At 57.6% G+C, this 13,072-nt stretch overlaps 1 protein-coding gene across 2 annotated transcripts; it reads left to right on the forward strand.

The window, feature by feature from the left end:
* The first annotated feature begins 104 nt into the window (after nt 1-104).
* Nucleotides 105-12,683, forward strand: GMEB1 (glucocorticoid modulatory element binding protein 1). 2 transcript variants are annotated; one of them, XM_080379112.1, is made up of 10 exons: nt 105-214; nt 1,850-2,015; nt 3,081-3,163; nt 4,135-4,259; nt 5,164-5,267; nt 5,705-5,859; nt 7,096-7,224; nt 7,951-8,088; nt 9,219-9,341; nt 10,426-12,683. In XM_080379112.1, exons 2-10 carry the CDS (start codon nt 1,888-1,890, stop codon nt 11,130-11,132), a joined length of 1,692 nt encoding a protein of 563 aa, XP_080235238.1. In that variant the 5' UTR covers nt 105-214; nt 1,850-1,887; the 3' UTR covers nt 11,133-12,683. The 2 variants fall into 2 exon arrangements, with proteins under 2 accessions (XP_080235238.1, XP_080235239.1); XM_080379113.1 differs by lacking the exons at nt 105-214; nt 1,850-2,015; nt 3,081-3,163 and adding an exon at nt 3,270-3,390.
* The last annotated feature ends 389 nt before the right edge of the window (nt 12,684-13,072 follow it).

The raw sequence follows: 13,072 nt of genomic DNA on the forward strand, positions 1-13,072 counted from the left end.
CCGGTCCCTGGGGGAGGCACGGGGCGGTGCGGCCGGCAGCCACCAGGGGGCAGCAGGGCGCCAGCCGCGCTGCCCTCGGCCCCTTTAAGGCAGGCGGCGGCCGGAAGTGCTGGCGGCCGAGGCCGCGGCGGTTACTGCGCATGCGCCCTCCTGCCCGGCCCGTTCCCCCCCCTTCCCCCTTCTCTCAGCCCCCGGACTCGGCCGCTCGGCGACGGTAAGGGCGGCCGGCGCCGCGCTACGGGAGCCGGGAGGGGCCAGACGGCGGCGCGGCGGGGCGGGGCGGGGCGGGGCGGAGCGGGAGGGGGCCCGGCCCGTCGGGGAGGGGAGGGGGCGCCCCAGCGCGCGGCGCCGTACGTGCCGCCGCCGCGAGGGCGGACGTCGCGGGGGGGGGGGGGGCGGGGGGGGGGGGGGCAGCGCCGCTGCGTCCGCCCGCGGGGGGGGGGGAGGCCACACCCCTCCCCCGGGCAGCCCCGCCCCGCCGTCGCCGCGCGCCGCGGGGGGGGCCCGCGCTGCCCCCCCGCCCTTGACCCCTGACCTCAAAGGGTGGCTGCGGGCAGGGTGGGGGGCGCTGACCTCTGACCTCCCTCCCCCATCTCAGGGTTGAGCTGTGCCCCCCGCGGGGGGAGGCGTCCCCTGGACCTTGGCGTTACCGGAGCGGGGGGAGCCGCCCCCCTGCTGCCCTGCCCGGGGCCTCGCCTGCAGCCCCCCCGCCGGCCGGGCACCCCCCGCTGCGGGCCCGAGCCGGTCACCGACGGGCTTTGGCCGTGCCCCGGCAGCCCCCATGGCGGAAATCCTGAGGAAGCTGCGGCCCCACGGGGGGGGGTCCCACGGCCCCGCCGGCCGACGCTCCCCCGGGCTCACAGGGGTTCCCCACTGCTGCTGGCCCACACGGGGGTCCCATTGTCCCAGTGACCCACGGGGGTCCCACAGCGCTGCTGGCCCATGGGGGGCCACATGGCCCTGCTGGCCCCTAGGGGTCCCACGACCCCACTGGCCCACGGGGGTCTCACAGCTCTGCCAGCCTGGGGGGGTCCCGGGCAGGGGTCCGGCCTGCCCAGGGTGCCATGAGCCCTGAGCGGGTGAAGACGTGGCCAAGGAGGGAGCCACGGTGACCCACGGGGCCCGTCCCCCGCGCCGGCAGCTCTCCCCCGCCTGTGCCGCTGTGTCCCAGCCGTGGGCACGGAGCCCACCGCCACCCGCCCTGAGGTCCTGCCCCGCCGCCAGCGCTTCCCCAGAGCTGCCGGACCCCGGGGGGCTGATCCTGCCCGGCCCCCGGCTGAGCCCCGGCCCCACAGCCATAACGAAACCACCTCGGTGGCCCCCTGCGAGCATCTCCTGTGGCACTGCGCCTCCGCCGCCGCCGGGAATTACCGGCTCCTCTGGGAATTACCGGCTCCTCTGCGGGAAGGCTCAGCCCCAGGCACGCTGCTGGTACCGAGGGACCAGAGCATCCCCGGGGCGGCTGGAAGTGCTGCCGGCCGGGGAGAGAAGCTCCGTTTTGGAAAACTCTCGCCAAAACCCACCGTGGGGGTTTGCTTGGCCGGTGCCAGCCCGCGGGGCTGGGGAAGTTCGGGGTGGGATGGCACCGGGGGGCTCTGCGTCCTTGGGTGAGACGTGAGTGCCAGGGGAGGGGGACCCTCGCGTGGTCTGCCAGGCACTTGCTTTCACTCGGGTGGTGAATTTAAAACGCCTGGTCCCCTCTGCAGAGCCGGTGCTTTGCTCTGCTGGCCCTGTGGTCCCCGCTAGCCCATTCTGCTGCGGCGGGATGGGATGATGCTTCCAGACGGCCGCCTGCCCTTCTCCCTGCGCCGGCAGCACTACAGCCCTGCCTCTGCTTTGCCCTCCGCAGCACCTCGGCACCTGCCACCTCCGGGCTTCATGTGAGAGATGGCGAATGCCGAAGTGAGCGTCCCTGTGGGTGATGTGGTGGTTGTACCAAGTGACGGAAACGAAGGGGAGAACCCGGAGGATACCAAAACCCAAGTGATCCTGCAGCTCCAGCCGGTGCAGCAGGGGTGAGTTGGGTGCTACTGGTGTGTTGGGGAGGTGTGGGGTGGGATTGTGGAGGCGGGGGTGACCCTGGAGATTTCCCTGGTGTGGGGACTGCATGTCGCTGCGTTTCCCAGGGCTGCATCGGTTTTGTGCCGCACACGGCAGAGAGAAAAATACAATGCAAAAAGGCTTTTGTGTGCATTGCTGTCACGGCGCCTCTGAGGACTGAAACTGTCCTGCGGGGACGTGTCGCCACGCTGTCTCTGGATCATGGCAGCCCAGCAGCGGCTGTGGCAGCAAGGGAGCGGTGAGGTGGTCGGGAGCGGCGAGGTGGTCGTGGTGCTGCCCCGGCCACACGTCCTCCCAGCCTCCCTCATCCCTCTGCGGCCCCAGGGTGGGTTTTTGACACCCCACAGCTGCTGTACGTGCTGGTCCATGCCCATGAGTCCGGATCCGCCTGTGCCTTTGTGCCAGCTTTCCCCTAAAATAATCCTCCTCTCAAATACAATGAAGCTGGGATGATGGAGGGAATTTTGCGGTACCACTGGCAGCTGCTGCGGATAAGCGGCTGCCACCAGACACTTCATCTTAACTCTCCATCCATCGGGACTTAAATGTGCTGGCTCCAGTTGGATAATATTCGCAGAGCAGGGTGGCCGTTGGCCTGACAGCGACTGTCCCCCGGCATGATCAGCTGTGCTGCAGTGTCACACAGGGCTGGGAGGGAAATCCTGGGGCACTGAGCTCTCCTTCCTGTTGTCCTGGGTAACTGCCGGTATCAGAATCCAGAGGAAAAGGCACAGGGAAGCGCCACAGGGAAGCGCGCTGCAGAGCTGCTTCGGTGGCACTGGCAACGTGGAGAGTGCGATGACAGGACTGGGAACGCCTCTGCGTGTTTCAATCCTTGGGATTATTATCCTATTTTGTATGTGCCAAAAACATGCCCGTGATTGAAACTGTATCAAACAAAATCCACCTCCCTCAAGGACAGGCAGGGAAGAAACCAAAAGAATTTTTAACCCCGTGCTGTGAATCTTAATTTTGCGTGATTTGTATAGTTTGTTTATGGATGGCTGCTTTCACAACAGGATTTACCAAGAGGGCTCCGAGGCCAGCACCGCCGTAGTGGCCGTCGAAACCCACACCATCCACAAGCTAGAAGAAGGGATCGGTGAGTTCCTGCTTGGCGCGGGCAGAATCCCCTCCTCCGCAGGGCTGGTCGCCGCTGAGCTGGTGTCTCCAGTTCGCTGGGCTTCCTTCTGGCTCTGCCCCTGCAGATGCTGTTTCCCAGGCATGGATGTGGGTGCAGGGTCTGGGCATACTCTGGAATAAGAGTCTGCTGTTACTGCTTGGTCTCAAAGTCCTGGAACTGAGATCCTGGCTCTCCTGCAATGAATGGTAAGGGCTCCCAGGGGGTCCAGGGGAGCCAAGATTTCGCCCTAGTCTTGGTGTGCAGACACTGGCAGGCAGGCACGATGGCTGCGAGGATGGTGGCTGCATCTCAGCGCCAGCTGGAGCATCGGACTCCGATTGCTGGGTCTTTGCTGAGCGAACAGCCTGACGGTTTGGGTTGGGTGTTCAGAACCACTGAGGTGGCTGGCTCCGAGCGCTCCCTGCCATCCTGAGGAATTACGTGGGAAAAGGCTCCTGTCGTTAGGTGCTGTCACTAGATCTCAACTAGTGTTCTGCTTCCTGTGTGGGTGTGGGTCTTTTGGCAGTATTAGCAGAAACTGCATGTGAAGAGCATATATTATCGGTAAATATCTGGTATCACTACTAAAGAGATACCAGAGCACCAAGAAATCTGGGAGAGATCTGTGCTTCAAATTTCAGAGTTTCCACAAAGATTGTTCCCATTGACATAGACCCCCCCCCTACCCTTACAGGTGTGTTGGATTTCTGATCTCACATTCTCCTGGTAGATGAGCTTCATTTTGAGTGTTGCTGTATAAATAGCACATGCCAGTTGCTATTAGAGCTAATAATTGGAAAAGACTAAGAAAGGGCTGACCCTGAACTGGGATCAGCCCTTCTTTCGGTTTCCTGAGCGTAGGTCTCAAAACCTGTGAGCCTTCAACACCCGTCTGGGGGGGTTTGAGCCTCTTGGGTGGAAAGATCCATTTTTCCCCCTTTCTCCCTCAGACCCCAGCACCATTGAAACCAACGAGGAAATTGAAATCGCCTATCCCATCACCTGTGGGGAGAGCAAAGCCATCCTGCTCTGGAAGAAGTTTGTCTGTCCAGGAATTAATGTCAAGTGTGTAAAGGTAAGGGAGTTTTCGTAGCAGATTCCTGCTCTCAGGGGCTGTTGGTTGACTTCCGCGGGGCTTTCTTACTTTTTGTGTTTCATCTGAGCCTTGTCCTGGAGCTGAGTGACACTGCCTTTGTGGCATGTGGGGTTGTTAGTGCTAAAGCTGTTTTTTAGCACAGGGAGAAGCAGAGGAAGAGTGGGTTAAGGAGCGAAGGTCTATTACACCCCCTTATGTTTCAGAGTAGTATCTGGTGCTTGACAAGGGACTTGGAGCTGCAGGCAGGCAGGGGATGTGTACTGAGCTCTGCCAGCACTTTGCTTCCATGTCTCTTTCCCTTGGTGTCCTGATACTCCACTCCTGTCACTGCCTCAGTGAGCAGGTTGCATCAGGAAGAGAAATCCTGCCGCTGCCTTTTCTGTCTGGGAGCGTGCTAACGTAACAGCTGACATGCTGAGGCTGAGCCCCACGCTGCTGCAGCGAGAGTGCTCCGTCACTGACCCCCTGCAAGCAACTATCTTAGTCACTGGAGCAGGACAGAACAGATGCCCGAGGGAGTACCTGTGTCAGCTCGATGTTGCTCAGCTCTTTGATGTTAGAGGAGTCTCCCGTAACGGTCTCCGCGATGACTCTGTGTGTTCGCAGGAGCAGCTGATTTGGTTCATGCTTCACACAAAAGCCTTCAGGGCTGTTCTTGGCTAGAGCTGTGTGGTTCGAGTGCCGAGGGCTGGCAGATTGTCCCTGCAAACGTATCCATTCTGGGGTTAGGGGATGTAAGGTGGGAGGGATTTGACAAGCAGCTCCTCTTTCTGGGTGGAGGCTGGGGCTTAGGTGAGCTGAGGACTGGCTGTGTGGGATATCCCAATAGTCTCCCAAAGTGATGCTACCCTGTTTGCTGAGCCTTTGTTTATCTTGTTGGCAGTTCAATGACCAACTGATCAGCCCGAAGCATTTTGTTCACCTGGCTGGGAAATCTACCCTAAAGGACTGGAAGAGAGCCATCCGCCTCGGAGGAATCATGCTGAGGTATTTCACTTGCCTACGGCTGTGTCCAGCTTCAGGGCATCATCGCTGCAGCTGCAGGATCCCACGCAGGCGTTTTGTCTGCTCTGCAGCCCTTGGGAGCTCTTCTGGAGCCTCACGTTACCTGGCCAGCAGCCTGCAGAGAGCCTGGCCCCGTGGTCTGAGGGGCAGGATTCTTCATCCTGTACAGAAGTGGCCTTGCCCGAGGGGCCTGGTACTTGGTGGGGGCGGAACAGGACTGGAGCCCTGTACGCGAAGCTGGGGGATGGCTTGTATTTGCTGTTTGAAAGCCCTGCAGGAGATGCTTTGTGTGCAGAGTGGCCCTGGGTCTCCCTTCCTCCGTGCTTCCCATGGCTGTAGCATTCCTACGTGGAATACTCCCTTTTGTCTCCAGGCTGAGATCTGAGCTGAGCCTGGTTCTCTCCCCACTCCCTGCACAGGAAGATGATGGACTCGGGACAAATCGACTTCTACCAGCATGACAAAGTTTGCACCAACACCTGTCGAAGCACCAAGTTCGATCTCCTGATCAGCAGTGCCAGAGCACCGGTGCCGGGGCAGCAGAGCGTGGTGCAGACTCCTACATCAGCCGACGGTAGGAAACCAGTTAGGAAACACCACGGGAGTTTCCCTCTGACACAGCTCTCCTTCCCTGGGCTAATCAGATCAGGTGGACCCCAGGCACACACACTTTACACCTTCTCCCCAGGCACAGCAGGGCAGTCCCACCGTTCAGCAGACTGCTCTGGTTTCTGGGAAGGAAAATGCTTTTCCGTGTCTGCTGAGAGAGGTCTCGGCAGCACCTGGCTGGGAGCTCTGCTCTGCAGTGGTGGGAGGGCTGGAAAGCCGCCGGTGTGGAGCAGTGACTTGAGGCAGCCTTGGGAGCCAGCGGAGGCTCGCTGTGAAGGGGTCCCTGTTCTCGGATCACCGTGTGAGCAAACGCCTGAGAGAGCTCGCGCAGTGTTTTGTGATGTCTTTCCTATTTGAGGGTCTATTACAAAGGCACAGGATGGGCTAAATCTCAGGGGTTAATTTAGGGATGCTGACCTTGATGCTGACCTTCTCCAGAGCAGCCTGCTCCACATCACCTGAACATCCTTGAGCGGGGTGTGATGGCTGGACAGGATTTGATTGTCATTCCAGCTGCAAATTCTCAGCAAATCCCGTGCTTCAGAGCAGAAAGCGATCTCTTTGCCGAGGTTAAGGAAGAAGATTACTCCCAGCCGTATCGCGTCGTTCAGCTGGGCAGGTTACATTTCTCTGAAGCCTTGGGTGGATGAGATGGCAGTTGTTGTAGGCTGAGGAGAATCTCCTGGAAAGCGCCATGGCCACACGGTAAAACCTCACTGTGGCAGCACATTGGCACACTTCCAAATTTGATCCAGAAGCTTAGGATCGAGTCAGATCTGTTTCCCTGCTATAAATCAGCTTGGACCCTGACCCTGTCCTTTCCTGAGAGATTAGGGCGTCTCTAGGGTGCAGAGCGCCCTGTTGATGATGCAAGGGGAGAAAGGTGGCTGGGCTGAGGCTTGTTTGTTCCCTTCTTTATTCCGATCCCTTTCTGCTCCTCTGAAACTAGGACTCCAGTTTGCTTTTTGGAGGGCACGTGGTTTCCCCTCCAGAAGCCCCAGAGCCTTTCACAATCACGGTTCCAATGAGAAGGAGCAATATTTGCTTTTAGCTAATTTGGTTGAAAGAAGCCAGGCGCAAACAACCTGACCACGAGAGTGAAAAAGAGCCTGGGAGGGGTGACGGGGGTGGAAAGCAAAGCAGGGATTCAGGGCTGGCACTCCAGGTGCCGCAGAGGGAGCTGACGTTGCCTCTCTGGCAGGGAGCATCACCCAGATCGCGCTGTCGGAGGAGAGCATGGAGGAGGGGATCGAGTGGAACTCGGCTCTAACGGCTGCCGTCACCATGGCCACTGAGGAAGGCATGAAAAAGGACACGGATGAGATCTCGGGTAAGCTCAGGCTGCTCGTTAGGTGTCTTCTTCCCCTCTCCTCGCCTGTTACATTTTGGAGACTGAAATCCTGAGGATAAGGAGAGTTGAGGAGAGTTTAGGGAATGATGGAGCTGTCCCCCAGCCCCTTGGCTATCCCAGCATTTCCCAGGCAAATAGAGCTCCTCACCGCTGCAGGCAGAGCAGGACTTGTGGCTGATGGACGATCCCCCACATCAGTTGCTACTAGTTACAGTGAGGGGCTTTTTTTGCTTTTTCTTTTATTATTATTTTTTTTCATTCATTCTCGGGATGTAAATGTCTGCCAGCCTGGAGCTAAACTGAAACCATCAAGGAGCAATGTTTTGTTCGTACCGGCAGCTCTCTTGGCTGTGTCTCTCTGGCTGCGGTGTCTCGCATTCCCTCTTGGGCTTAATATGGAAGCATAGGCAGAATTTCCTCAAACAAAGAATTTTCTGCATCATGTGAAGATGTGAAATGTTGCCTTGGAAGTCATGGTGCCGCTTGGAAACATGTTACTGATTTGCTGCCTGGGTCCGTTTTGCTTCTTTTGGGGTTTGGGGGTTTTTGCATATCGTATCCACCCCAATGGCCAAATTAGAAGTCGTCTTGCACAGTTCCACTTGCCTGAAAGGTTTATAGTAGCCTTGTGGGGAAAAATGCCAAATGCTTGTGCTTGTTGACCTCTTTTTTTTTTTTTTTTTTTTTCCCCTCTCCTTGTGCCAGAGGACACGCTGATGTTCTGGAAAGGCATAGCTGATGTGGGGCTGATGGAAGAGGTTGTGTGCAACATCCAGAAGGAGATAGAAGAAGTCCTAAGAGGCGTCCAGCAGAGGTTGGGTCAGTCTCCATTCCAGATGACAGGTAGGTTGTGAGCCACAGGCTCTGGCTCTGCAGTGGGGAAGGATGCTCCAAAGGGCAGCTGTGGGCAAAAAGAAGTGACGAGGGTCCATCCCCACCATTTACAGCTGTTGAGTCAGGATGCTGAGCGGGTTCCCACACGTTAGCTGGGCTGCGGGAGCTGAGCCTGGGTGCGGTCTCAGCCTGCCCAGCTGTGAAAGTTCATTCGCTTCAAGGCTCGAGGACACAACATGCCACCCTGTTCCCTGAGCGGAATGGCCCTGGTGGCTTGCTGTGGCCATTGGGTCGCTGTCCGCAGCTCCCAGCCCTCGGGAAAGCCTGCCCAGATTCGCTTCTTGGACTGGAGTTAGTGAAACACTTTTCTCTGGGACAATGCAGGCTTGAACAGGTCCTGCCCTCTCACTTCTCATTCTGTCTTCGCTGGTGCCAGAAAACCTGGTTTTGGGGCTGAACCAGATCAGGGAACTGATCTGGGTTAAAAATAACTCCACTCCCCTTATTAGGGTTATTTTTAACTTGGATCAGTTCCCTAATCCAGCTCAGCACATGCCCCTGTGAGCAGAGGGTTTGAGAGCACCTCTTGGTGATGCTTTTGCTGGAAGAACATCCATGTAGCCACAAACTTCCTCCTACCCAGGATATTTTATTTTTTTTTTTTTCTAGTTTCTAATTTAGCTTTGGGCTGGCGGATCTTTGTGTCTGGTAGGTGGCAGCTTTTGGAAGCTGTAAGTGATTGAAGTCAGTGGATTATAATAGAAATTTTGCACAGCTTTCAGTGGAGCTGGCATGTTAATGACACTGTCAGCAGCATGGGGTGATGCTTTGTAGGTGGAGAGCTCGTTTGTATCTCTGTGATTGCAAATTATGCTTTCATTTGCAGCAATTTTGAGATGCTTGGGTGACAAATCTCCGTTTCATTTTCTCTGTCATGTGAATGGGTTTATTTAGTCCTTGGATGTCAGAAGGATGAGGGAGCTGGGTCTGCCCTTGTTCAGCTAGCCCTTGTGAAAGAGCAGAGGTAGTTTTACAAAAAACAGCAGAAAAATTTTTGGTGTAATACAAGCATCTTTTGAGTACGTGGCTGAGTCCTGCCTGTGGGACTAGGCACTCGTCCCCATGCACTTTCCTTGCAGATGCTGCAGTCTTGAACAACGTTGCTCACACATTTGGCCTAATGGACACGGTCAAGAAGGTTCTGGACAACAGGAAAAACCAGACAGAGCAAGGAGAGGAACAGTTTCTTTACACACTGGCAGGTACAGTCAGTGCCCAGTAAGGCTTCTCATCCTGCTGCTGCTCTGGGGAACCGATGTGACTTTCCTTTGACATAGCCCCAATGAACCGTATTTGGGTTATTGTTCAATACGTGCTGCCCCAAAAATGCATCCCAATCGCCTTTCCATCCTAGGGCTTGAGTGGAATTTCCCCTCTCCCTTGCCTCGCACTGAGCAGTTGCTTGGGGCATCTGACAGCCCAAAGTCCGTGCCCTTTGCCGCAGCCAGGGTGCTGGTGGTGCGAGTCCGATTCCATCGGCATTAGGGAATAGGTGCTGCCAGCTAAGAGCCGCGCTGCCGTCATCCCCGCTGCAGGCAGTGCTGTGCTGTGCCCGAGCTGATAGGCTGCTCTGTGTACGAGGTGCTGAGCTGTCTGCTTGTCTTGGCGTGGAGCTATCAGGTGTCTTGCACGGCTTCCCCTGAGCTGAAGCCAATAAGCTGCCCCGGATTCCCCAGAGCCACTTGCTGGATGTATATCTCCCTCCTCGGCCCGTGTCCTGTAGGACCTGTTCTTATCTGGGATGTCCTAGTCCCCTACTGCCCTGGATAAATGAGATTACTGTGCTGCTTCTGACTTCGCATGTTCGCACAGACGAGGGTTGAGGGAGGTTTGTTGGCCGGGCAGTTCTGCTCCCTGTCCCCGGGACAGGTGCTTGGTGAGCCAGCCAAGACCCAGAAGCTGTTCCAGCTGCCGGGGGGGGGGTTGTACATGCTCCCTTGTAGGTGGGTCCAGCTTGAGGAGCAGAAATGCCCATCATCTCCTCAGCAGGACTAGCCAGCTGGTACAGAGCACCGCCTGCTCCTTACCCAGGTGCTGGCAGCCGGCCGAAGCGGCTGAGGGGCGCGGAGCGTTGACCGGGTCTCTGTGGGTGGCGGGAGAATCTGGTCTTTCCCTTCAGTGCAGCTTGATCCTGAGGGAAACACTGAGGTCGTGCTCGTCTGGGTGTTCAGGAGGCCTGGCGTGGCCGGCGCGGGGGGTGCCGGCTGGTGGAGGAGCCCTGAGCCCCAGCAGCTCCCACAGCATGCTGGCCCCAGCCCAGCCCCTGCTGAGCCCTTCTCTTTGCAGACCTGGAGCGGCAGCTGGAAGAGCAGAAGAAACTTGCCAAGGACCAGAAGGCGAAGTCCCAAACCATCCAGAACGTGGTGCTGATGCCCGTCAGCGCTCCCAAGCCCCCCAAGAGACCCCGCCTGCAGCGCCCAGCCTCCGCCACCGTCCTCAGCCCCTCCACCCCCATCCAGCAGCCGCAGTTCACGGTCATCTCGCCCATCACTATCGCGCCTGTTGGACAACAGTTCTCCGTGGGCAACATCCCGGTGGCGACCATTAGCCAAGGCTCCAGCCCGGTGACTGTTCATACCTTGCCGTCTGGCTCCCAGCTCTTCCGATACGCCACCGTGGTGTCCTCCTCCAAGACCAGCTCCTCCGACACGGTCACCCTCCACCCGTCCTCCAGCCTGGCACTGCTGAGCTCGGCGGCCATGCAGGACAGCGGCGCCCTGGCCAACGTGGCGGCCGTGGTCAACCCTGTGGAACTGGTGGCCATGGAGTCCGGCCTCACTTCCACCATCCAAGCCGTGGAGGGCACCTCGGACGACGGGCAGACCATCATAGAGATCGACCCGGCGCCAGATCCTGAAGCGGACACAGACGAGTCGGAGGGGAAAGCTGTGATCCTGGAGACAGAGCTGAGGACTGAGGAGAAAGTGGTGGGAGATGTGGAGGACCATCAGCACCAGGTCCATAACGTGGAGATTGTGGTCTTGGAGGACTAGTGGGGAAGGCAAGCGTCAGTTTGGGGAAGAGTTGGGAATTCATTTTATTTTGGGCTTTTTTGTTAAGCATCTTTTCCAGCCACCCCATTTGTTTCCATGGATATTTCCTTTGTACTGTATATTTTATATATATATATATATGTGTGTGTGTGTGTGTACATATATATATATAAAAACTTTTTTTTCTTTTAAAACAAAAATGCTGGAGAAACACGTGAGACCTGGAAAAGGCTCCGTCTCCGTGAAGCACTGAACAATACCGCCTGTTCACAGGGTCGAGGAGAGACTGGATCTCTGCTGAACAACCCAAACTGGGAGGAACTGGACAAGGGCTCCTGGCGCTGGGAGCATGCTGTGGTGTGGCCACGTGCATGGGGCTTCTGCTCCGGGCCTGCCCTGGCCCCAAATATTTTATTTCAGAGAGACAATAACCAGTGGCTGGAGCGTTGATGTGACTGTGGGAAGGGGTGACAGCTTTGGGGTGGAACAGGTACCTCATTTGTATTTTTATTTTCCTCCAGGGAAGGGAATTCTGTTGGACTCTTCACTGTCACCTCAACTGGGATTTTTTTAATTATTATTCTTGCTTTGGGGAAGACAGCAGTAACCCTGACTTTACTGTCTATATTCTCCTCCTCCTCCACACAAATTGTTTTTATATTTATATTTTTTGGTATTTCTTTGCGCTCTCTCCCTTCCCTTGTCCAGATTTCCCAGCTGCAAAGCCCTGGGACCTCCTCTCGCCAGTCTCAGGGGGCTGCTGTATCCCAATCCCACCTCTTCCCGTGGCACTTTTCCCCCATCCCTTTTCCCGCCTGGCCAGGCTCAGTGCTGCAAACGCCGCTTGGAGACTCCGAGATCACTTCAGCCTTTTGCAGAAAGGCAAAAAAAAAAAGAATCAACTCAAGCTTAAAACCACAACCTCCCCCTCGGCTGCTCCCTGTTGGGGTGTACAAAGCATGTTGTGCTGTTGCTTTCCGGGAGAGCCGGACTCCGGATTGGGGCAGCTTCTGTTTACACTGTGTGCTGGGGCTGCTCCGTGCTTGTCGCTACTTGTTCGGTGGGTTTATTTTTGTATTTTTTTTTCTTTCTTCCTATAACCTCTTAGCAGGATTAGAACCGGCACGTTGCTGAAATAACGTGCGCCCCGCCGTTTTCCCCCCTCTTTCCCTCTTTTTGGTTTTTTTTGGGGGGTCTTTTTGGTTTTTTTGCTGGCCGGGGTCCCTTTGGGCCCTGCGGTGGGAAGACAGAAGGGGAGAAGCGTCGGGGACCTTTAGAGCTGCGGAGGTTTGGGGGGGCTGGGGGGGCTGCTTGGCTGGAAATATTAAGCAAAACAACAGCAAAGGAAACACACCTGGGGCGGGCGGGTGGGCAGGGGAAGGAAGATGTGTTTGGCTATTTTTTGCATTAAAAGGAAAACTCGAAGGACGCTTCAGTGGTTTATTTGCGGGTAGGTGCACGGCCGCGGCTCTGGCACTGCGAGTTGGGCAGGGGTCCCTCTGCCCGTGGCCCGGAGGGGGGGTCGCGGCTGCTGGGACCCCCAGCCTCGGCTGGGAAGCATTTTGCCGGCTTTGGGATGGAGGTGGGGGCCCGTGGCAAGTCGCCCCCCCCCCCCCTCGTGCAGCCGTGGGAGCCAAATCCCCTGGAGTTGGGGTCAGGGATCCCCCTCCTGCCATGCTGGTGAGCCCCCCGCAAGCACCCCCTTGGCTGGGGGAGGTGGGGGTCCTCCGGGGCCCCCCTCCCCAGTCCGTGCTTACAGCAGGTCCCTCGGGCACAGGCTCGGCGTGGGCTGTGCACCCCCCTTGCCCCCACTCCCATCCCCCCGAGTGGGGGGCGGGGCCTTGCCCTGGGGGTCCCCAGCGCCGCCGTGGCCCCTGGCCCCCCGCCCTGTGGCGCTGAGCAGGGGGAGGGGGGTGCGCAGACACGAGGGGGCGGGAGCA

This window comes from Falco punctatus (assembly GCF_963210335.1).
Source record: "Falco punctatus genome assembly, chromosome: 3".
Taxonomy (NCBI): Eukaryota; Metazoa; Chordata; class Aves; order Falconiformes; family Falconidae; genus Falco; species Falco punctatus.